Genomic DNA, 25,577 nt, shown 5'->3' with positions numbered 1-25,577 from the left:
TGGTTTTTTTTTTTTTTTTTTTTAAATACAGGTTCTTACTATATAGTTCAGTTCTTACTATATAGGCCTCAAACTCCTAGAGATCCTCCTGCCACAGCCTCCCAAGAGCTGGGACTACAGGCATATGATACCATACCAGGTCAATCTAATGGGTTTTTTTGTTTTGGTGCTGGGGATAGAACTCAGGACCGAGGCAGGCTGCAGAACCACTGAGCTATATCCGCAGCCCACTAATGGGTTTTTTAAATTATGCATTAATTCTATTCTGTATGAAGTCAAAAATAAATGCCTTCAAAAGATACTTTTAATGTTCTTCGTTTTGTTTGTTTGTTTTGTACCAGGGATCAAACTCAGGACCTTGCACCTGCCAGGCAGGCAGAGTGCCACTGAGCTACATCCCCATCCCTTCTTGGAGTACATAACACATCTATATATGAAATGGGCTTACAGAAAGTATGTCTGTTTTATAAGTCATAAGATTGTTGTAGATATTCAAATATTTATGACTGGTTGGCCAGAGAATAATAAATACAAGCAACCACAAAGTACAACCTCTTGAGAGTGACTATTTAAGTAGTTTATAGCATTCACCAACTGATAAGAAAATTATTTTACTTTCATTAAACCACAGTATTTCAAAATGACACACCACGACTTTCTGCCCAAAGTTCTTATGCTGTCGCTTTTGTATTCCTGATGGAACAGGGGCTCACCTGACAGGTCCAGCTCCTCAGTGGAAGACAAGTTGACCAAACTCCAGCTGTCACTGCGGGCTGCCAGGACAAATTTGTGAGCACTAATGTGCCTGCCCCCAACCTTGATCTTCAGATCACTGATTTAAAAAAAAGAAAAAATATCTGGATTAAGAAAAGAAAAATGTCATCATAACTAGATATAGTTAGGATTTATAGCTAATAAATACATTGGTACTGACTGATAAAAATGCATCTATAAAACGAAAAAAAATGGCAAAATTATTTCTATATGATTATGCTGGATTGTGATGGGCAATGTCTACAATATGTTGCTTGAATTATTTTTTTTATTTCTAACATCTATCTAATTCACACAGAATGCTCTCCTTATAGGGTTCTTATGGTGGTGAACTACAAGTTAAGTAGAATGATTAATACTAATATATAAATTAGATGCTTCATATAGAACAAATCAAGATAAATCACAGAGAGAAAGGTGGAAACCTTAAAGACTATGATGACAACCTTGAGACTACAGCGCGACTCTGCTCCATACGAATGCTCAAACAAGGTTAAATAGAAAAATATGAACAAATTGGCTTTGACAAAGCCGTCAAGAATTAGAAACCCAATACCTGGATGCCTGTTCTCACCAGCAGCATTTGGACCTAATGTTGGCCATTTATTACTCAACCTTTTATAAAGAAATGAGGAGAGATATTTCCTTTCTCAAAACATGTTTCTATTATTTATTATATATCATTACATGAAAAGAGTTCCTGGAACACATATTTATGTCTACCTTTCAAACATCAATGCTAAGGGAAGAAAGCTTCTAGGCAGTTAACAAAAAAGCCAAGATGACCCACGGAGCTGATATGATATGGCTATGCTGGCAGCAGTGCAAAGCTATTCATTTCCATCACCCTACTTGTATTTACATTTTCATACTTCCCCTTACAATTATTTATTAGGTGGGAAATCCTTTAGAAACTAAATCTTAAAAACTATTATATGGGGAAAAAGAAAAACTATTACATGAAAAAGGAGACCCAGGCAGAATTTGGCCTCTATATAATGCTGACACAAACAAATTTAACTCCATAAAATTTTATTCAGAACACACTTTATAAGCGTGTAAGAATATAAGTAATTTCAGCTTGATTAAAGACTAAGCTGTAATTAATTACATTAGATTGCAAGAGTAATACATGTTATTTCACATTGTTACAACCGTGTCATAAAATATATTAATCAATAAATACAAAGGAAAAACAGAACTAGTATTCTAGCTAGGCATTGTAGCACATGCTTGTAATCCCAGAACCCTGGGGAGGCTGAAGCAGAAAGCTCACAAGTTGAAGCAGCTTGGGCAACTTAGTGACTTACACCCTATCTCAAAATAAAAAGTACAAAAAAGGAGGTGAGAATGTAGCTCAATGCTAAGGCCCTCGGTTCAATTCCTAGTACTAAAAAAAGAATTAATATTATATTTAAAACTGTCTCAAATCATATCCTATCATAAAGTTTTAAAAATTTAATGAAAATAGGAAGCTATCTACAAAGCACAAATAATTTATCTCTATTATATTTATAAAGAGTTATATTCTAATAATTTAAATGGATTTTCAATGTCTATACTGTTTCAATCATAATTCTAACCTTTAGTCACAAAAAAATATAAAAAGAATATTTCTGAGGGCTTTCTACTCATAAAATGTCAAGTCAAACAATTTTTTTCTCTTTCTAGTCTGGCATACCAAAGGGAAGGAAAGACAAGGATTTTAATAATTGCTAATAATAACTTTCCTTCTTAATTAATTTGTTTTTGTATTTTTGGTTTTGTTTTGCTTTGAGACAGGGTCTCACCATGTAGTGCAGGTTGGCTTTGAACTCTTTATGTAGTCCAGGCTGGCTTCAAACTCCTCGTGATCCACCTGCTGCAGCCTACCAAGTACTGGTATTACAAGTGTGTGCTACCACACCTGGCTTGGCTTTTATTTTTGAGACAGAATCTCCCTATGTAGTTCAGACTGGCCTTAAACTAATGGTGATCCTCCTGTCTCAGCCTCCTGCTGGGATTACATGTGTGCACCATCATGCCTGACATCTAATAATAGTTTTAAAAAACACATGTCAGAAATGGGGAATAGCTCAGAGGTAGAGTGCCTGCTATCATGTGCAAGACCTTAGGTTTGACCCCTAGTACTGCAAACACTACATAGCAGTCACTCCAGTTATTGAGATGTGTACAAAAACACTATTTAAATTCAACAAAATGCACGCTAGAGAACAAAGTATTTATTTTTAATATCTTGGTAAAAGATATCTATAAATTTTTAGACATGTAAAGTAATTCCTGCCTGCCTTAGCAATGCTATTGCCATGACTCCCACACTGTGCTGGAGACAGACAATAAATAAGTTTTTCAAAAACTCTCCCTCAAGGACCTGACTTTCTAGGGAATAAACGCTTGCTAATAATCCTGCTTAAAGAGAAATAACTTAACAAAGTAAATGAGGAGGAGAAGCTGCAATGTTTCGTGATGGCCCAGGAGTAAAGCAGAGGGTTCCCCTTCCCACATCCAGGAGCTTACCTGTACTGCTCCTGCTCATAGAGGTCAGCCACTATTGTCAGCAAGCGGCTGATGAACGACTCACTGCTGCTTTCCTTGTTCGCTTGTGCGGCCAAAAGAGTGCATCTCTTCTCTGTCTCTGCCAGTTTCTTCTGAAGCTTGACATACTCTTGTCGGAGAAGCATCAAGTGCTTCTCCAACTTGGCCACCTCCTCTGCAAAAACAAAAAACAAAAACAAAAAAAAATCCCAAAGAACTAAGTTAACATGGCAGGTGTAAAGCAGATAACAGTCAATGTTCCTCAGTCCAGATGGGAAGGCTACAAAAGTGAGCAGCCACATGATATTTCTACCATTTCTTGATGATACTCCTGCAGGACGAAAATGGATTTGTTCCAGGCGCTAGTCAATGAGTTGAGAAAACCACTACACACATTAGATGCCAACAAGCAATTTGGGCGTGGAGGCTTGGGAGGCTGAGGCAGTAAGACTGCTGAGTTCAACAGCCTGGACTACAAAGGGAGACCCTGTCTCAAAAAAAAAAAACAGGCATGAGGGTGCACATCTATAATCCCAGCACTCAGGTGGCTGGCTAAAGCTATGAGATCCCTATATGTTTGGGTTTTTTTGTTTGTTTGTTTGTTTGAGACAGGGTCTCACTATGCAGTTGAGACTGACCTAGAACTCACTATGTAGCCCAGGATGGTCTTGAACTCACAGTGATCCTCCTGCCTCAGCCTCCCGAGTGCTGGGATTACAGGCATGCACCACCACACTCGGCTAGATCCCTACATGTTTGAGGCCAACATGGGCTACACAGTGAGTTCAAGTCCCACCTGAACTACAGAGGAAGACTTTGTCTCAAAAACGAAAACAAAAATGGTTTTGACAGGGGTGCCTACCTTACGAATCTTTTACCATAAAGCCAGAACTCTCAAGAAAGGAAGGATATCAAAATCATCTAGGAAACTTTTTTCAAATCACTAGTTGCAATAACTAGTTTTCACATCTTGTATGCACTTCTAAAGGCTTTACATGAATTCTCTCATGTAATCTCCATAACAACCCTATGAGGTAGGTACTACTACCAACCAAACATTATATAAGGGGACACTGGGGCACAGCTAACTTACAAATTTTCCCAGATCACAAAGTTTGTGCCAAGTCACTGAGCTGCCACTTGAGGGCTCAGCTGCCTTCCCCTTGAATCCCCTGCTTCCCTGCAATCCGTGTCCCTACCTTCTCACACAACCACCTTCCACTGAGGAAAACGAATGAGAATCATATCATACAATTCTGCTATCTAAACCTCCACTCTTTTGACCCCTTTGCTCACGAAAGTAAGGGTGATGACCTGCTTCCTGCTGGCACTGAAGGTTATATCCACGTAAGAATCCAACAGAGAAATGGCAGAAAGACACTTACCACTGTTCAAGGAATCACTGATGATTATGATAAAAAGAAACTGGTGAAGGCATTTAAGAAGAAATTTGCCTGCAGTGGTACTGTAATGGAGCTTCAGAATATGAAGAAGTAATGCAGCTCCAGGGTGACCAGCACAAGAACACATGCCAGTTCCTGGTACAGACTGGACTGCCTAAAGTGCATGGCTGAAGATTCATGGGTTTAAAGTGCTTGTGGTTCACTGAAGCTTAAGAGAGGATTTCCTTCCAATGAGCAGAATATCCCTTCTGTCCCTTGTCACCAGTTGAAAAACCTTACAGCTTGTATAATGTAACCATTTGGGGTCTGCTTTCACTGGGACCAGTATAACTCCTTCATGCAATAAACTGAAAAGAGCCAAAAAAAAAAAAAAATAGTTTGAGGCTAGGCTAGCACAAGAAAGAGCACAGGTGTCTATCCTTACTCCAGACACTATGATTTCCCCAGCCATTATCCTGTACCACCTAATATCACCCTCCTTTAGGTGAAGATCAGGGCAGACCATAAAGAGTTTATAATGAAGCAAGCTGTACTCCACAGGAGTGTGGGACAGAAAGGTTGAGAATCAGTGTATTGTTTTGTTCTGCTTTGGGTTACCTGAGACCGAGTCTCACTATGTAGTTTAAATTGGCTTTGAACGCTTGGCAATCCTGCCTCAGCCTCCCGAGTGCTGGGATTATAGGCATGTGCCATCACCCTGGTGAGAACCATTGTATTTGTTTCATTAAATTTAGTAATCATTCACCCAGTGTCTACTTGACCAGTATAACTCCTTCATGCAATAAACTGAAAAGAGCCATAAAAAAAAAAAAATAGTTTGAGGCTAGGCTAGCACAAGAAAGAGCACAGGTGTCTATCCTTACTCCAGACACTATGATTTCCCCAGCCATTATCCTGTACCACCTAATATCACCCTCCTTTAGGTGAAGATCAGGGCAGACCATAAAGAGTTTATAATGAAGCAAGCTGTACTCCACAGGAGTGTGGGACAGAAAGGTTGAGAATCAGTGTATTGTTTTGTTCTGCTTTGGGTTACCTGAGACCGAGTCTCACTATGTAGTTTAAATTGGCTTTGAACGCTTGGCAATCCTGCCTCAGCCTCCCGAGTGCTGGGATTATAGGCATGTGCCATCACCCTGGTGAGAACCATTGTATTTGTTTCATTAAATTTAGTAATCATTCACCCAGTGTCTACTGGGTGCCAGATACTGAACAATGATAAGAAAAATCAGACATACCCATCCTCAGAGCTTTTAGATACTGCAGAAAATAAATATAAATCAAATGATTTAATTTATAACCACCAGAAAAATCAAACACAAAATTACAACTTAGAAAAACAGAGCAACAGGGCTGGGGATTTAGCTCAGCGGTTCGGTGGCCTGCCTTGCAAGCGCAAGGACGCGTTCAATCCCCTTTAACAAAAAAAAAAAAAAAAAACAGAGCAACAAGAGCCCATAAATAAAGACATTACATTTAGTAGGCCACAAAAGGCTTCTCTGAGGAAGCAAACAAGAAACTTCTCTCCTTTACCTGGCTCTGGAGTCCTAGTAGGACACAGGGTTAAATTCAAGCTACTGTGGCAAAAGGTACCTCTATAAATCAACATTGCTAACTACCGAGCCATAGCGCAGCTACAGTCATCTCCTGCCCTTTGGTGCCTTCATCCCCCTGCTTCCCACCACAGATACTCCAAATACTGCCACTGCTCTCAGGCCCATTTCGTATCTAACCTAACTCCTTTTCAGCCAGTGTCCCAAGAAAGACTGAGCCAACACCGCCCACAACACCAGCAACCATGCTCACTTCACCTACTCCATGCTACCTCAGTGAAGAAAGTACCTCCCTGCCTCCCACCCATTAATACCTCCATGCTCCAAATCCTATTCCTGCCAGGCATGGTAGTGTATGCCTGTAATCCCAGTACTAGGGAGGCTGAAGCAGGAGGGGCTCTGTGAGTTCAGACCAGCCTGGGCTGCATTGTGAGTTCCAGGTCAGTCTCAACTACATAGTGAGACCCTATCTCAAAAAGCAAACAAACAAACAAACCAAATCCTATTCCTTTCCTCTCCTCCTCAGAGCCTTTGCTTTCCTATCAACAACCTTTCCTCTAGCAACTCCAATCTGTTTCAGTGAGTGATTATCCTCAGCACAAAACCTGTTCAAGTATCTAGCAAAGCAAAACCATACTGCCGCACCACATCTGGCAACACCTTCCCTTGCATCTCTAGCTGCTACACAGCATTTCCTCACCAGTTATTCCTCTGCCATTCCCTCATTCTGTCTCCACAATCCCTTCGGCTCCTCTCTCCAAATGACCTTCACTGCCAAATGCAATGGACTCTTGGCAGTGCTTCTCCTGGACCTCTGTGACACAGCATATCTCTTTTCTTCTCTCATTTCAGCAACCACAATGCCACCTTCTTTCTGATTCTGGCTCTCTTTCACATGCTTCTCTACATCCTCCTCCCAAGACCACTGACACTGCTCAGCTTACCCATTTACTACCTGTGACCTGAAGCATATTATTCTTCTCTGTTTCAGTTTTCTTGTGTGGAAAATGGGAATAGCAATAGTATCTCAGAATATTATGTGAAGAGTAACTGAGTTAGGGGTATATCATATTCCTGTGTGACACATACCTGTAATCTCAGCTACTCAGCATGCTGAAGCAGGTAAGTTTGAGGTCAGCCTCGGCAACTTAGTGATATTTTGTATCTCAAAAATAAAAATAAAGGGCCAGGGATTTAGCTCAGTAGTGCCACAGCCTGCCTCTCAAGCACAAGGACCCAAGTTCAATCCCTAGAACCAAAAAAATTAAAAATGCAAATGCTAAGGACATAGCTCAGTGGTGGAGCACTTGCCCAGCATGTGCACCCTGGTTTTAATCCCCACTGCAAAAAAAAAAAAAAAAAAAAAAAAAAAAAAAACAACAACAACAACAAACTACCTCACTTAGAATACTGGTTTTATATGGTTTATTACTACTTTGTGGCTAATTTTTAACTGAGATTTCCTCTTTTTTCTATTCTAACTTTCCTTTAGAAAATGAAGCCCAGAAATTTAATTGATAAGTCTACGATTTTCGCTGAAAAATGTCAGCAACTGCCATTTACAATTTCATTGTGTTTCTTTCCAAATAATAACCACCTGCTCAAAAAAAACAGGACCTGCTCTTCACCAGGGCAGTGTGAGGTCAGATGTTTTAATAAGCATCCTAGCTATACTATATTGTAAGTTTGTGTTTTTTGTGGGAATTGAGTCCAAGACCTTTGCACTGAGCCACATTCCCAGGTCCTTTCTTATTTTGTGACAAAAGTCTTGCTAAGTCACTTAAGCTGCCCAGGCTGGGCTTCATTTTGCCATCCTCTGCCTGGTGTTTCCCAGACTACAGGAATTACAGATGTGTATCACCATGCCTACCTAGTATATCAATTTTAACGTGATCAAAGATGCTTAAAACAAAATATTCTGCATTCATGGTGATCAGAATTAGGCTAAAATAAAGGGCCCAATGTCTTTTTTTTTTTTTTTTTAATCCTTTATTAGGGCTGGGGATTTAGCTCAGCGGTTCAGTGGCCTGCCTTGCAAGTGCAAGGACCCAAGTTCAATCTCCAGTACCAAAAAAATAAAAAAAATTAAGAAATCCTTCATTGGGAAGTTACATGGGAGAGTCAAAAAGGAACCAACATCCTGGCATGGTGGTGCACTCACCTTTAACCTAGAAGCTGAGTCACGAAGATCACAATTTCAAGGTCAGCTTCCACATAGTGAGTTCAATCCCAGCCTGGACTACATAGCAAGAACTTCTCAAACAAAAATGAAAAAAGGAGAAAGGAAAAGGAGTAGGAAGAGGAAGATGAACAGGAGGTGGAAGAAGAATAAGAAGAGGAAGAGAACCAATTATCTTTTTTTTTAACCTATTTCTTTTTTGCTTGTGTCTTATTTTAAATATTAGTACGTTTGCAGTACCTGATTACATTCATCATGGGGAGTTGGTTATACGTACATAACACATCTTAATTCTTCTTACATCTTCTTTTCTACTTCCTCCCTCTTCCATCTCTTTACCCCCTTCCCATTTGCAAAAGATCTATTTCCCTGTTTCCCATTATCTTTTATTTTGCTCTTTAATTTACTTACACTATGGGTCTGTCATATAAGAGAAACCATGTGATGTTCATTTATTTATTTATTTAGGAGGTTAAGAGTAGGAAAAATTTATTGAGAGAAAGACAGCTTCTATATAAGAAAGACACAAGGGGGATAAGAAAGTGGGTTGCCCCACCAATTATTATCTTTATAACAGTCCTCCTTCTAGGTCAGAATTGCCAAACTTTTTTTTCTTTGTTAGAAATTTTTTTGGGGGGTACTGAGGATTGAACTCGGGTCCTTGTGCTTGTGAGGCAGGCAGCGGAATCACTGAGCTAAATCCCCAGCCCTTTTTGGTCTTGTTCTTTTTGAGACAGGGACTCCCATTGTAGTTCAGGCTGGTCATGAGCTCCCTATGTAACCCAGGCCAGCCTCAAACAACAATCTTCCTGCCTCAGCTTCCTGAGCGCTGGAATTACGGGCGTGCGCTACCACGCCTGACTCACCAAACTTTCCATAAAGGCCCAGAGAGTAGATATTTTAGACTGTGTGCACATACAGTCTCAGTGGCCCTACTCAATTCTACTACTATAACACAAAAGCAAAAATGAATGAGTGGCTGTGTTCTTCAAAAATAATGCTGTTATGGACACTGAAAACTCAATTTCATAGAATTTTGATGTCATGATATATTTTTTATTTTTCTTCAACCACCTAAAATATTGTTTAAAAATATAGTCGAGTATTTTCAAAATTTAGGAAAATAAAATAAATTACAATTATAATTACATTCTAAGATGTTATATAACATTTTTTAAATATATAAATTCTTAGCTTGAAGACTGTACAAAAACGAGTCAAAAAGTCTCAGGTCAGATTTAGAGAAAAGAGACCAGGAATGGTAGTACATGCCTGTAATCCTAGTGCTCAGGAGGATGAGGCAGGAGGATTTGAGGCCAGCCTGGGCTACATAGTAAGTTCAAGGCCAGCTTGAACTGAACTACATAGCGAGGCCCAATCTAAAAAAAGAAGTGGGGTGGGGTTATGATTTACTGACCCTGTTTAAAGTGATAAAGTATTACTATATCAAAATGATGCACAGAACCAAACAGAAGTGGAAAAACAGAGTTAATCTGTCCCAAATGCCTAGCACTCTATGTCCTCCACTTCCCATTACCAGACTATACCACTAAAACAGCCCTTGCATCTTCAAGGCCAGCTTCTTTCCATTCACTCTTCTACAGTCTCAGTATCTCATCCAGGAAAAACTTCTCTTCCACATGGTTATACTCTAGACTGCCTGGTCTAGTGGTGGTGAACAGCAGGCACCGAGAGCCCTCTCTGTCAACATGTGAGCCAAGTTGCCCCAGCACTGCACCAGCAGCCAAGCATCAGGCAACAGTGCACATGGTGGCCACACCCATGCTCAGAAAGGAGTAGCAGCACCAAGAGATGATGTCAGGAGCTGCAACTCACTACACACAACTCGTCTGAGCTTTCACATGGCTGGTCAGTGTGCTGCCAAGGAGATGTATCTATATCTATATCTATATCTATATCTATATCTATATCTATTTGCTTGGACTGGCAGATTTAATTCATTTGTTTTTATTAACACAAGATTAAGCTTTGAGTTTCTTATGAAAAACTAAAATTCAGTATCCAAGACTTAGCAAAGAGATATTCTATTTAAGAGACAAATTCTTTTAATGCTGTGCTGCCCCCTGACATAAATGAACATAATATGCAGCATCATATTTGGTTATTTGTGAAGAATTTCTGAAAACAAAAGCAAGGAGATATACACATATATTTGCTTGGACAGCTTGTGACTTTGCAGAAGCCCCACAACGTAGAAAATACATTCAGATGCCTTTTTCAGAGCCGGCCAAAAGCTGGTGGCCAGTGAACACTGCTCCCTTACAATGATGGTCAGCAAATTCAAAAGGAACCCCAGCTGAGAATCACTGCCACAGACTGCTGATTCAGGGAATATCCAATTCTTTAGTGTCAACTAACAGTGTTAGCTATTTTTGGTATAGGGTTAGATTTGGATTGGATGCTTCATTTATTTTTAAAGTTTATGCTTGAACACCAAAAACTGACTCCACCAAAAAAATAAAAACTGAAAACAGTGGAAGACCATTCCAAGAGACCTGGACAGGGTCATTTGGAGTGAGTGAATGCAATGGGAAAGCGTTACGTATTCTACGTAGTGCAAATGTTGTGCTGCACATCAAGTGTCAGACTGCACTTTGACACCAACCACAAAAGTTTTGCCCAACTTGATGAAACTGAAAGGAGTTTTTTTAAGAGAAATTGGAGAAATATCAATCTCAGTATGTTAGTTTTTTGTAACACCTTTATAAAATAGAAAGCGACCAGCTTTTAAATCTCACTGTGCATAGCAAAACATATTAAGGCCCCTCTAATGGGGATTTTTGTCAAAATGGCCAGAGTCTGGGAGCAATTCTCTTTTTCATGATTTCCCAAACAAGTATAAAATTATGCACATCTTTGAGATGCCACTTAGCAGAAATACTGTTAAAAATCAAGTCCTGTGCATGGCAAGTGACAGTCAGCAGCTCACCACAGACTTACAAAAGGCAGCCTGTTACTCCATGTGCTTGGATGAAAGCACAGATATAAATAATCATGCAAAGGTAGCAGTACTTTTGAATTATGCTGTTGGCAACACCTCATGAGAACTGGTAAAACTGGTGTCTCTGCCTGGAAGAATAAGGGATAAGTATCTACAATGCTGTGATGGAGGCTTTTTTGTCACAAGACAAGATTAAAGTGGTTTAAATTACTAGCAACAGGGTACCTTGCATGGTGTGGACAACATCTGGTTTCATACAGTTCTGTGTTAAAGAAGCAAAATATCTAGTCATTCAGTTTCACTGTATTATACATAAAGAAGTTCTTTGTGCCAAGAAAAGCAGCAAAAATTTAGTGGACATTCTCAAAGATGTCACAAAAATGTTAAATAATGGCCTGTGTTTTTAAATTTTTGACAGTTTCAAGCACGTCTTGATGAAGTTCAGGCACAGGACAATGCTTTATTTATATACAATAATGTCCAGTGGCTGAGCAGAGGACCAGTCCCGGAGAGATGTGTAGCCTGCTCAAATAAAATTAGGCTATTTATGAACAAAAAAGGGGAGGAATATCCACAGCTCATCGATATGGACTGGCTTAACTTCATGTTTGCAACAGATTTTACACTACATTTCAATGTACTGAACAAAAAACTACAAGGTATAGTGAAAACAGCAGAAAGGATATTTTGTGACATCAATATATTTGAGAGAAAATCACAGGGTTTTGAAAGAGACCTTGAAAGTGGGTGGCTAAATATTTTCCAAATCAAAAAATGCATAGAAAAATTCTACATTTACAGTCAATCCTATGAGCCATCAGGAAATCTACAAGAAATTTTCTAGCACTGTAGCAGGTGCAAAGGAGAATTTAGTAACAGAGTTTTACAGTTCTATACAATGGAGATAACCCAGTATTAAAGCTAAAGTTGAAGAATTTGATCTTTCCTGCTTACGCTGGTTAAATTTTGGAAATCTGGAAATGGAACTATTAGAATTTCAAGAAAGGTCTACTTGGAAAAATAAATTCTATGACCCGTGTACAACATTTGATAGGACAGAGTGTGAAAGGATGACAAAGGACAGCACAGCTGACAGTTCTGAAAAATTAAATCCTTAAAGTATGTTATTCTCTGCAAAATAATTTTAAGTCAATGAAAGCACTTGGGACTGCTTTCCTTACTTTGTTTGGATCATCTTATGCTTGTAAGCAGCTGTTTCCAACTTTGAACTATATCAAATCTGATACAAGAAACAGATTAACAGGAGACCTGATTGCTGCATGTGTTGCTCTTGAACAAAGTATGAGCCAAGATTTGACAAATTATCAGCATGAATACAACAGCAAAGTTCACATTAATTGTGCAAAAGCACACCAAATGAAAACTTTTACCTTTCAATAAAAAGCTGTCTGTATCACTGAAAGCTCTGTTACTGTGTTCTTTTAAGACAAAAGATGTTATTTTTTCTAAACTAAAACCTCAGTATTTATGTTTAATAGCAGTGTTGGCACTTTGCAATAAATAAGTAGGTTCTGAGTTGCAGTTTTGGCACTTGGTTTCTAAAAGGTATGCCATCATTGGCCAAGTCTATCATGTTCTTTTTCTTTACCTAGTTTCAAAAAAATACTCTTTAGCCACTACTTCCTTTCCTCTCTATTCAGAAACAGCTTATACCCACATCACTCTTACTGTACAGTCTTAGTCACTATTATAAACTTCATTGCCTTTTCCAAGTTATTCTTTAAGTTCAACTTTTCTGCAGTATTTCACTCTCAATCACCTCATTCCTGACACATGTGTTTTTAGCTTCCTACCTCCACACTGTACTTTTCTTCCTACCATTTTTATAGTCCTTCATTTCTTATTCTGACTACCTACTTTCTAAAAGTCCTGCAAGGTTCAGACCTAGAATTAACCTTTCTAAACTTTCCTTTTATTGTCTCTATATAAACTGTCTAAAATCTCTCTCTCCAACAGCTCCTAGTGAAAAGGGGACCCACTGGTACAACAAACCTGACAAGTCCAAAACCAAATTAACATCTTCCTAAAATCAGACTCTTTTTCTTACTTCCATTTCCTTTGTTATCCAGCCTTGAAAGTTCTGGATTATTAAGTACAAGCTGTGGTAATCACTCATAATAGTGTAGCAAATGTATTAAATTCTTATGGATACATTTAACAAAAAAAATGTACAAAGTGCACAGTGACAATAATGAAACACTGCTGACAGAAATTAGATAAAAGCATGCACCCAATCTCATCTGATCTGGGAAGAGACAAGCCAGGCATGGTGCATATGTCTACAATTTGGTACTGAGGAGGTTGAGTTAAGAGGATCACAAGATGGAGGTAAGTTTGGGCTATAAAGCAAACTCAAGGCTAGCCTGAGACATACAGCAAAATCTTGTCTCAAAAAGTTGGGAGGAATGCTGGCAGGCAGGCAGGAACGAAAGGGAAGGGGAAAAGGAAGGGAAATAGGAAAGAAAAGGGGAAGGAGAAGAAGGGAGAGAGGAGGGAGAGAAAAATAAATAAATGGAGTTACACATACTAACGGATTAAAAGGCTCAACTGTGTTAAGATATGAAGTGTCTCCATGGGGGATTTCACTCAGTGGTGCCTGCACCTACCTCACAAGTGCAAGGTCCTGAGTTCAATTCCCGATACATTAAAAAAAAAAACCAAGTGTCTCCAAACTAATTTATAGAATCAAAACCTATCTGGATATGGTTTATGGTTTACTCTAGAATGTCCCCCAGAACTCACAGGTACTCCAAGGTGGGGCTTTTGGATAGTAATTGGATCATGGGGGCACAATCTCACCAGTGATTCATCTACTGATGATTTCAGTAGCTGTGTGTGCTGTTAGGAAGTGTCATCTGGTCTCTAACTGGGGCCTCTAACTTGGATCATGGGAGGGGGATATACCTGGAAGGGTGTGTCTCCCTCCCTCCCTAGATTCTCCTTTCTCTTTCTGCTTCCAGGCTGCCATGACTTCCATGTCAGACCATTCCAGATCCTTCTACCATTCTGTTTGTGCATTTCACTGAAACTTCCAAGACTGAAGCAAAATAAAGCTCTCTTTCTTTAAGTTTTAGGTGTTAGGCACTTTATCCAAATGATGAGAAAGTGACAAACGCACTTCCAATAAAAATCTCAGTAGACACTCAAGTTCAAGCCCACATTGGGCAAGTTAGCAAGACTTTGTACTATATCTCAGTGCAAAGGGCCTTCCCCAGTATACCTCCAAAAAAAAAAAAAGGGCTGGCAAAGATGTGGAGAACTAAAAGCTTCATAGGATGCTTGTAGGAATGCAAAGGGTATGACCAACCATTCTGTAAAACAGTCTGACAATCTCTCTCTCTCTCTCTGTCTCTCTCTCCCTCCCTCTCCAATACTGGGAAGTGAACTCCGGGCCTTCACCCTTAGCTACATCCCCAACCCTATTTGAATTTTTTTTATTTTCAGACATGGTTGCTGTGGCCTAAGCTGGGCACAAACTGGCAATACTCCAGCCTCAGACTACCTGAGTACTGGAATTACTGTACAGGCATGCACCACCACGCTGGCCAACAACTTCTTATAAAGTTAAATATATACACCTTCTGGCCCAGTGCTCTGCCGCTGAGCTACCCCACAAGCCTGACATACACACCTTCTGAAAATTCAACTCGCAGGCATTTATCTAAAAGAAATGAAACATATGTCCAAACAAAGACTTGCACCTGAATGTTCAGTGAAGTTTCATTCATAATCAAAATGTTCAGCAGGTGAACAGAAACAAACTGTAGTATATCCATACAGTGGAATACTACATGGTAATAAAAAAGAATGGACTAGAGAGCTGGGCATGATGGCACACACCTGTACCTGAAGCACTCAAAGGGTTGAGGCAGGAGGATCATAAGTTTGAGCCTAGCCTGGGTTAAGTTATAAATTTGAGACCAGGCTGGATAACATAATGAGATCCTGTCTCAAAAATAAAACAATAATGGGCCAGGGATTTAGCTCAGTTGTTTCTCTGCCTGCCTCACAAGAACAAGGTCCTGAGTCTGGTCCCCAGTACCAAAACAAAATAAAACAAAGAAACAAAAAAACAATAACAACAAAAAAGGGAAGGACTAGTGATACATGCAACATGGATAGACTTCAAAAGCTAAATGAAAGAAGCCAGACCCAAACAATATACTGGATAATTCCATATAAAAGTAATGACAGCAAATCAGTGGTATCCAGAGGCCAGAGGAATAGGATTGAATGAATGAATATAAAGGAGTTCAAGGAATCTTGAGATGAGAGATCATCCTAAATTATCTGCATAAGCATTAAACACAATTACATGTATCCCTTTCTTTTCTGAGACAGCAACTCACTACGTAGTTCAGGCTGGTAGTTCTTCTGTAAATGTTAATCTTGGCCAGCCGCTGAGGTTCTATTTTGTCTTGTACACCTCTGCTTAGTCACTTTGCTTTCTTTGTTGACGGAACATAAGGTAGCATGTTAAGAGGGTTTTTTCTTTTTTGTTTTAAAGTTAAATATCATCTGATACAGAGCTTCAGTTTTCCCTTTAAATAAACAAAATAGCCCCTCCAAAAAAATGTTAGATCTCCCTCTGCTTTCTTTTATAAGGATATATGTAGGGGCCAGAGATTTAGCTCAGTGGTGTTGCATCTGCCTTGCAAGTGCAAGGTCGAGTTTGATTCCTGGTACCAGGGAAAAAAACAAAAACAAAAACAAAAAAACCTACGTGTAGCAGGGCATGGTGACACACACCTATAATTCCAGCACTCAGGAGGCTGAGACAGGAGGATCACCACAAATTCAAGGCCAGCCTGAGTACATAGTAAGTTCAAGGCCAGCTTGAACAGCATAGCAAGACATCTCAAAAAACAAAACAAAACAAAAACAAAAAGTTGAATCCATACAGGTTAGGTGAAATACCTAAAGGCACGTAACTAGGTAGGGGGCAGATTCAAGATTTAGGGTCTCAATCAAGAGCCCATTTCATTATACCATGCTGGCTGATTTCAACTCTAATGTCAGAATATCAAAGATGTATTGATCTGGGCCCAGGATTTAGTTCAGTGGCACCGTGTCTGCCTCGCAAGCATAAGGTTCTGAGTTCAATCCCCTAGTACTACCAAAAAAAAAAAAAAAAAAAAAAAAAGTATTCACTAGCCAGGAATTAAGTGTGTTCCTTCCACTCCCATTTTAATGGCAATTTGTAAACCCCTTTGCCTACTCCATCTTAATCCCACTGTGTTCAGAAAGTCCTTTTGGTTTTCTTTTATTTTTTATGATAAAGCCTCACTACATTTCCCAGACTGGTCTCAAACTCATGAGCTCAAATGATCCTCCTACCCCAGCATCCCAAGAAGGTGGGACTACAGACACATATGTGCCATCTTGCTTAGCTAAAGTCTTACTATAACAGTTCTTACATTCTAGCTACAATTTTAGTAGTGAATGTTTCATTTCCATAATTCTTTAATTACTAAATGACTTCATCCCTACTCTGCTTTATGTCAATTAAAGAGAAATGAAGACAGGGCATAGTGGTGCAAGCCTGTAATTCCAACACTCTGGGAGGGTTGGGGCTGTAGCTCAGAGGTAGAGCACATGTCTGGTGGGCATGAGGCTCTGGGTTTGATCCCTATCACTGAAGAGCAAAAAACAAACAAAACGGAACCAGCACGCTTGTGGAGTGAGGCAGGAGAATTTCAAAATTGTCCAATTTGGGCAACTAAGTGAGATCCTATCTCAAAATATATTTTTTTTTCAGGGAATGATAAATCAGGGGCTTTATTCTCCAACACAGAGGGTATGCCTCTGTCAGTTGACTACCAAACATTTAAATTAGAACCCCAGAAACCCCTAGGATGCCTTTTATGCTGACTTTTAAAGACAATTCAGAGTCAGAAAATTCTTTCATTTTTTAACAAAGAATGCAATTTATTAAGAACCTAATGAACAGAGGGACAGAAGCCTGTCTTGGCAAGCAGCAACACAGGATTCCTAGATTCAGAGACAAAAGGAAGGGGTTTATATGCTACACTGACAAATGTATGTATGCGGGCTCTCTCAAAGACTATTAACACATCAGAGGTCAGTTAAGAAACAGTCCAGGCATCAGTGCCTGGCACCAGATGCTCAGCTTCAAATTATTATTTTTTTGGTACCGGGGATCAAACTCAGGTCCTTGTGCTTGCAAGGCAAGCGGCAGAACTGCTGAGCTAAATCCCTTGCTCAAATTATTTCTTTTAAAGGCTGTAGCTATAGTTCAGTATAAATGCTCTAGGTTCAATCCCCAGTACCACAAAAAAACAAACAACAACAAAACATAAGAAAAAAGACTGTAAAGGCTGTATTAAGATCCTATTTTAAGAACTACAAGAATAAGTTTTGTTTTAGCCATGTGTTAGAATCATCTACATACAGTATTTCATCAGAATATTGTCCTCCCACAACATATGATCTTTCTTGCGTATGATCTTCTATTCTATGAGAATAGAAAAGTTTCTTACAAGTGATGCATTAAAACTACTTTTCTAAGGGACGGGGATTTAGCTCAGAGGTTCTGCCACCTGACATGCACATGCAAGGACCTAAGTTCTGACCCCGGTACAAATGAAAAACAAAAACAAAAAACAACTACTTTTCTAAATCTGTGAGAGTGCAGATGGGATTTTTCTTTCAATAAAACTGAATACTCACTAATTAGGAATGCAAATATATGAAAATTCAACAAAGAATAAGAAAAAAAGGGCCGGGGATTTAGCTCAGCAGTTCGGAGGCCTGCCTTGCAAACGCAAGGACCCGAGTTCAATCCCTGGTACCGAGAAAAAAAAAAAAAAAGAGAAAGAAAAAAGGGGATATATTTACTGTTGAGAATCCAAATTCAAATCATACCCTCATGAAACGAGTAAGGGAAGAGCTGGAGATTTAGCTCAGTGGTTCTTCTGCTGGCTTTACGAGGGCAAGGTCTGGAGTTTGATCCCTAGTACAAAAAAAAAAAAAAAAAAAAAAAAATCCAAAAGAGGAAAGGAAGTAGAAAGAGAAGAAAATATTAATACCATGTGGAAGACAGAGCAAAAGATTAGGAATGGTCACAGTACTCCTGCCACTGTGTATCTTCTTCATCAAACACAGAAAAAAGCCAGGCATGCTAGCTCATGCCTGTAATCCCAGCCCTTGGGCAGCTGAGGCAGAAGGATCCCCAAAAGTTCAAGGCCAGCATGAACTACATAGTGAGACCCTGTCTCAAAAAACCAAACCAAAAAAACAAAAAAAGCTCAGCTATTTTTTAAAATATGATGGTGCTAAGAGACACTTCAAACACACTATTTTGGCTTTCTACCCTTTAGCTAGTTTGGACACTATGACAAAGTACCAAAGCCATTTTTCAACCAAAGTTTTGTTTTGGTTTTTAATTCTTTTATTTCAGTCACAAAAGAAAGCTCCTACTAAGTACTTCTTACGTAGCAAAGATTCCATTATATACATGAGCTCATATTTGTTTAAAAGCTGACTCAGTAAAAATGTTTTTATTCAATATTGATTTAATTAAAAATATTTAGTACAATATGTTGGCATAAATCTAGGTTTTTAAAAGTTCCCTAGGAGATTCCAAGGTGCTCCTGGTTGGGAACCACTAGTCTGAACTAGTAGAATGACAGCATAGAGCAGTGATGGAGAACCTTTTAGAGACTGAGTGCCCAAACTGCAAACCCAAACTCACTTATTTATCACAAAGTGCCAACATTGCTATTAAACCTGAATACTGAGATTTTAGTTTAGAAAAAGCAACTCATATATTGACATCTTCTATCTTAAAAGAAAAACAAATGTGCACCATAAGTTTGTCATCACTGGCATAGAGGAAAGAATGGGTGAAATGCATGAAACTGGGTTCAAGATATTTTGTTCTCAGCCAGGCGTGGTGGTACACGCCTGTGATCCCAGCACTCGAAAGGCTGAGGCAGGAGGAGTACTTGAGTTCAGGCCACCCTGAGCTACACCATGAGCTTAAGGCCAGCTTGAACTACACAGCAAGACCCTGTCTCAAAAAAAACAAGGAAAAAAGGTACTTTGTTCTTAAATCCGTTCCTCCTCTTTTGGTTGGCAGCTCAGTCATTATCTGAGTCATCCAGTTCTAGAACCCTTGAGACACTTTTAAACTCTCTTGCCAACATTTAAGTAGGTTTCAAAAGTCCTGTCTTGATGCCTCCTACTGTCTCTTACTCACATCAGTCCTCACTAGCCTCAATGCCCCTCACTAAATGACTCATAATCAATTGTGATATCCTCCCCTCCAGCTTCCCTTCCTTCCAATCCATCCTCTATCCTGTGGCCACATCAACATGCCTCAACTTCAGCAGTCCCTAGCTTGGCTGATACACCCTTTGGCAATGTCACTCCCTGACCCACTGAGTGGGCCTAACAAATGCTCTAACAGTAACTTTCATAAATATAGTCCTTAACATTTTTCAACCTCATATCCCACTACTCCTTCAATTGTGAATATCGAATCCCTACTTTCATGTCCCCAGATCCAAAAGAGGGCTATTTTTCCAAGTCTAGCTTAAACATTGTCTCCTGAACCAAAGACCTCTCAAAACACACTTCCCACTATTGCCCTTAAAAAGCTCTTCCTATTCTCGAATTTTTCACAGTAACTCCTACGTGCCTTTTACCTTATGATTGTTTATCAGACTTTTTAAACATTTTTTAAGCACCCAGACTTCAGAGTTCCCCATAAACAATAGGTTTTAAGTTTCTCTATTCTTTTTAAACTACTGACTTCTGCCTCCATTCCAATTCCACGATTACATATCCTCCTCCCTGCTAGGTAGAGTTCAACAAATACCACAGGTCTGTACTATACTCAGATTTAACAAGGAAGTCTTGAGACAGCACTTTCTCATTTCGTTCAGCATGACTGTACATCATGACAATGTCTCAAACTGTTGTAGCAAAACACACTGCCAGCAACCAAACCCCGTACGTCTCATCATGACTCAGTAGCATCCTCAATCATGGGGTAAAAGGATAACCTGTTTCCTTGCTTTAAAAAAAAAAAAAAAAAAAAAATCCCCAAGGAGAAAGCTAACAGAAGTGAAAGAAAGGAAAAGTAAAAAAAGAGAATGAGGGCTAGGGATTTAGCCCAGTGGTTCCCTGCCTGCCTGGCAAGTGCAAGGTCCTGAGTTTGATTCCCTGGTAGCAAAACAACAAGAATGGAACAGAAGAGTACTTAAGAGGTCTCTAGACTACATAATTATTGATAGCCTGGCACATCTGTTGAATGAGTCAAACCATAAATGAACATGTAAATTTCAAAACTGGAAAGACAGCAATTTCTTCTCTATTTCTACCTCCCTATGGTGAGTAAGCATTTTTGGAATATGCTATCTAGTGCAAAGTGAACATGCAAGTGTTCCATTAATCTGTGCTATCTAGTAAGGGTGCCATTAGCCACACGACTGTTTAGCATTTGGGATGGGACTAGTATGACTATATGTGTAATTTTAATTTTAAATTCAAGTAGCTATGTGTGGCTAGTGGGTAGTGAATTCTCAAAATAATTAAATGCCTTTACCCATTAATTAAACTGTCATCAAAACATTTTCCTAATCAAATGCCATTCAATTAGTGAAGTTCATGATCAATTCTAACAAACCATTTTCATTTTTTTTCAGTTTTTACTCTTTTCATTCCTTCTTCCTTCAGTTTTTACTTTTGTTTTACTTAGGAAGGGAAGGAGAGAGTGGTTTAAGAGAAGCCAAAAAGAAAGACTGCATGCCAGAATCAAACATCAGATACATTGCTAAAAGTGTCCTTTATGTGCTTTTTTTGTTTGTTTGTTTTGGTACCGGGGACCAAACTCGGGACTTTGCGCTTGCAAGGCAGACAGTGGAACCACTGAGCTAAATGCCCAGCCCCCATGTACTTTCTTTTGATCATCACAACTACATGTGAGATAAAAACCAGCCTCAATTTAAGGATACTGAGGCTGAGAGCAAATAACTGACTTCCCTATCATTACAGCTTAGTTCAACTAAAATTCACCTGCAAAGTCCAAGCTCTTATGCATTATGCTTAAATGTAAGACTAAAATGGGCTGGATGAAATGAAGGGTAGATCCTAGTAGAGTTAATGTTATTCAGAGCATAATAAAAGTCAAACCAGAGAGTTGGGATGTAGCTCAAAGCTACACTGCATGCTTAGCATATACAGGACCCTGGGCCTGATTCGTAACACTGTAAAGAAAAAGAAAAGTGGAACCTTCAGATTAGATGATAAGAGACTAATGATATATCCCAGCAACTTACTTTTCTTTTTCTTTTTTTTTTTTTTTTCCCACAAAAAACAATGTTGGGAATTGATCCCAGTGTCTCCTACATGCTAAGTAAATGTTCTACCACTGAAGTACACCCTTGGCCTTTACATGTTTTCAACTATAGACATGATTTTTTTGGGGGGAGTGGGTAGTACTGGGGATTGAACCCAGGGCCTCATGCATCCTAATGGGCAACCACTACCACTGATCTACATCTTCAGCCTAGGTATAATTCTATGTTGAAAAATACAGCAGGGACAAAATGGGAAAAGTTCCTGTCCTCATGGGATTTATCCTCCAGTGAAGGAAGCTCTAATGAGATGACCACTGACTAGGAAACAAAATGACCAGAAGTTTTTCAGCCACACAGAGAAATGAAGATTGTGCCAGGTCAAGGGAACTGCAAGGACAAAGACAGAAGTAAAAGCATCTTGGGCATATACAAGAACAGCCAGTCTGTGGCAGGGGCATAGTGAAAGAGAAGTAGGAAATACAGTTGCAATGTTAAGCAAGGGCCAGACTCTGGTGGAATTTGGTCACTGAAAGGCTCTGGAATATTCATTAAGATCATACAGAACCATGAAGTTAGAATAGAGGGATAAGGACATTGAGAATGGGAAAGATGAGATCTGATTTGTTTTAAAGGAACATGAGAAACTGTAACTATAGGCTATGGGGAAACAAAATTAAGGAAAAAAGTAAAAGCAGGAAGTCTATCTAGAAGGCTTAGTAGGACAGTCAAAGAGATGTACATAGAATAGAAATGGGAACCAATTTTAGGACAGACATAAGCTAAATACTGTCTCACAGTGAAACCAAAAACCATGGATTGATGGGAGAAAAGAAGGTTGTTTTCTAAACAGTCACATAAGAAGTTATTGTTTAGAAACTACTGTATATTTACTCTGTCTCTCCAGGTTCTATTGCTATTCCTAGGCCCTAATTCTCACTATCACCAAACCACCACCAATATCAGGGCAGCTTCCAGGGAGTGTGCCTACAGATAATGTTACATGACATAAACTTTTGCTATTGGCTTATATGTAAAGGAGTATCTCGGAACAACAGTAGCCAGCTCTGCCAGTTCTGATTAAAATACAAACAGTATTAAATAAGTAACACCTTACAAAACATTTCCTAGCTAATCTCGCTTCCTATGCATATCAATCTCCTTCAGTTTAATGACCTGACTGGCCTAAAATGCCTTCCTCAATTTTTCCTAATAAAAGTTCACAAGATCACTTTTGAAAAGTTTTAATTAGAACTAAGGTCAGAACAGGGATGCAAAAAATATAAAACTGTGAAGTCAGAATCTTACGACTGCTTACCTATCTACTGGCTAGATGTCTCTAAAGCTCACCCTAACACACAGCTGAGGGTGCCTGCAGGTAAACGATCTGTATACTGACCTCAACCTGTATGAACTCCCCATGGCTGGAACCTGAGATAAAGCACAATAGGAGCTCAGTAAAACCACTGAATGAAAAAAACCAGCTACCCTCCACAACTTCCACCTGGGTAATGTAATCCTACAAAAATCAACTTCTATTCCTACTGTAAAAGACAAAATATACTTGGGGGCCGGGGATTTAGCTAAGCGGTTCAGTGGCCTGCCTTGCAAGCGCAAAGACCCAAGTTCAATCCCCGGTACCAAAAAAAAAAGACAAAACTATACTTAACTTAAGGTCATCCTGAACATTCCTACTCCACCTCACTGCTCTGAGCAAGAAGCTCCAACTCAGTGGTTACCCACAGTGTAAAACAACACTGTGATTTACCCAAAGCCTTGCTTCCTTCCTGTTCTTTTGCTTCCTCCTCTCCTTTCAGGCAGTATTCACCCAGTTTCCCTCTCCAGGGGTCTAACAAGGTAGGAAAAGTAAAGATAAACTGGACATGGTGACTCACATCTGTAATCCCCCAGCATTTGGGAGGCAGCAGGAATCACTGAAAGTTTGAGTCCAGTCTGCACTACATAGTGAGTTCAAGGCCAGCCCCAACTACATAGAGAGACCCTGTCTCAAAAAAAAAAAAAGCAAAGATAAAAATTGAGTCTAGTCCCAGCTATTTCTATAACTTTGATCTGAATTTCTTTATCTAAAGAGCAAATAACGTACCAACATGTCCTTCACAAGTTATTTTTAAATATAATCCAAATGAGCAAAGCCTATAAAACTGTTAGGTGCTACCCAAATCTAAGAACCAAGAAACAGTGGGTTTAGTCAAAGCTTAGCTCAAAACCAGCAGGACAAGTCATGACCAAGTGTGGTCTTTTAACAAACATCAGGTCAAAAAAGTATTTTTCTCCAAACACAGGGTAGCCAGGAGAGGCACTGTATGGTAACTCCCCATCGCTGGGTCTTCTCTTCTGGCCACCTGTACAGTAAGGCTTTAACAATGAAGGATCCTAATACTGCTACATTGAAGGAGGAAGGACCTAAGGACTGGACTGGGAGACAAAGGAGCCGAGGTCTGGCTTTAGCACACCTCTTGCCAGCGGTGTGACCTTGGCCAACTCCCTTACCAAAGCAACCCCCTTCCTCCTGTCCCAATCTGTAAAGTCGGAGAAAGAATCCTCCACCCTAGCCTGCTGTGGGGCCCAGAGAAGACAGTGAATGCCGACGATGCGTCGGCCCCTTGCAGCCCTGGCTCTCTCCAACCCCTCACCCAGAATAGTCCCAAGCTTTTCAGCAAGGATGCACCCCTTCCGGATGCAGGACATGCCAGGACAGCACTTTCGATTTCCTAAGAAAGGGGTCACTTCCTCCACCGTCCCGGAGCCGCGGATAATACAAGAAGCCTACCCTACCGCCCTAGACGCCCGGCAGCAGCACTCAACACGGCACCCAACCTCCCACCGCGGATCCGCAGCCAGCCCGGGTCCCGCTGGGTCAGACAGCAGGAGGGGCGTTGCCATAGAAACAGCGCTCAGGACCCCGGCCCGTGAAGCTCAGCAGAAGCTGTGGAGGAAGGCTCGAGAGACCCGCTGTGTCCCATGCGACCATGCCGGGCTATCCCTTCCAGAGATTCTCCGTCTGGCCAGCAGCGCCCTACGACTCCGTACCTTCCCGCGCGAGTCCACAAAAAAAAAAAAAAAACCTACCTTCCGCCATGTTGAGCCGGGCTCTGCCTGCAGCCTCGCGAGAAGTGAGCCCAGAACGGAGTCACCAAGTCTCGCGAGAGCAATGAGAGGCGTGGCAAAGGGAGGAGTCGAGGGATAAAACTGGAGTGAATGAAAGTGAAAGGGAACGCTGGATTCGGCATAAGAAGGTACTTTGGAGGCCGACCACTAAAAGATCGTTGACTGGGCTCTGTCATATTCCACTCCCTTGGCAGGACACAAAGGGTATAGGTTACTGTTTGGAGAAGCTTCCCTGAGAAGTTTTGTTGGTTTAGAGGTTGGTTTGTAACACTGTGAGATGGGAGGAGGGAGCCAATGGAGAAGGAACGAAGTATGAGATGTTTTGCATGTGATATGATAGTAGGGGAAAGAATTAGAGGCAGGTCACCTGTTATTCCACTAAGACTTTAGAAAACAAGGGCATATGGGCAAATAAATGTGCAGGGAGAGGAGCTCTCGGGGATATGGTATATGGCATGCATTTTATATGTGAAGTTCTTGGGCAAGAAGACCAGAGGGGAGTGAAGAAAATTTGAAAGAGAACCCCGAGACTGGAAGGCATAGTTTCTCATGTATTTGTGGATGGGTCACTTTTTCTAGAATTCAGCCACTTAGCCGCAAAAGCAGAGAATTTGAAAATGACAGCCTATGTCCAGGGCTTTGGATTTTATTGCAAATTTTAAAATTATATATACAGCCTAATAGAGACAGAAAGGGGAG

At 40.1% G+C, this 25,577-nt stretch overlaps 1 protein-coding gene and 1 pseudogene across 3 annotated transcripts in view; one reads left to right on the top strand and one right to left on the bottom strand.

Moving 5' to 3' along the window:
• The window catches only part of Ankfy1 (ankyrin repeat and FYVE domain containing 1), a 74,157-nt gene extending 49,263 nt beyond the window's left edge, over positions 1–24,894 (bottom strand). For 2 of the 3 annotated variants that reach the window (XM_019205602.2, XM_019205603.2), the window contains exons 1-3: positions 24,840–24,894; positions 3,292–3,484; positions 714–832 (exon numbers count right to left, since the gene is read on the bottom strand). In XM_019205602.2, coding sequence (XP_019061147.1) covers positions 714–832; positions 3,292–3,484; positions 24,840–24,849 — 322 coding nt within the window. In that variant the 5' untranslated portion in view covers positions 24,850–24,894. Of the gene's footprint in view, positions 1–713; positions 833–3,291; positions 3,485–8,426; positions 8,494–24,839 lie in introns of those variants that run through there. The other variant, XM_019205604.2, reaches the window with a different exon arrangement.
• On the top strand, positions 4,489–5,063 carry LOC104853423 (annotated as a pseudogene).
• Positions 24,895–25,577: the final 683 nt, after the last annotated feature.

This window comes from Fukomys damarensis, unplaced genomic scaffold (genome assembly GCF_012274545.1).
Source record: "Fukomys damarensis isolate Sample0158 unplaced genomic scaffold, DMR_v1.0_HiC HiC_scaffold_13, whole genome shotgun sequence".
Classification (NCBI taxonomy): domain Eukaryota; kingdom Metazoa; phylum Chordata; class Mammalia; order Rodentia; family Bathyergidae; genus Fukomys; species Fukomys damarensis.
Note: the sequence above shows the minus strand (reverse complement) of the source record. Positions and strands in the feature narration are given on the sequence as shown.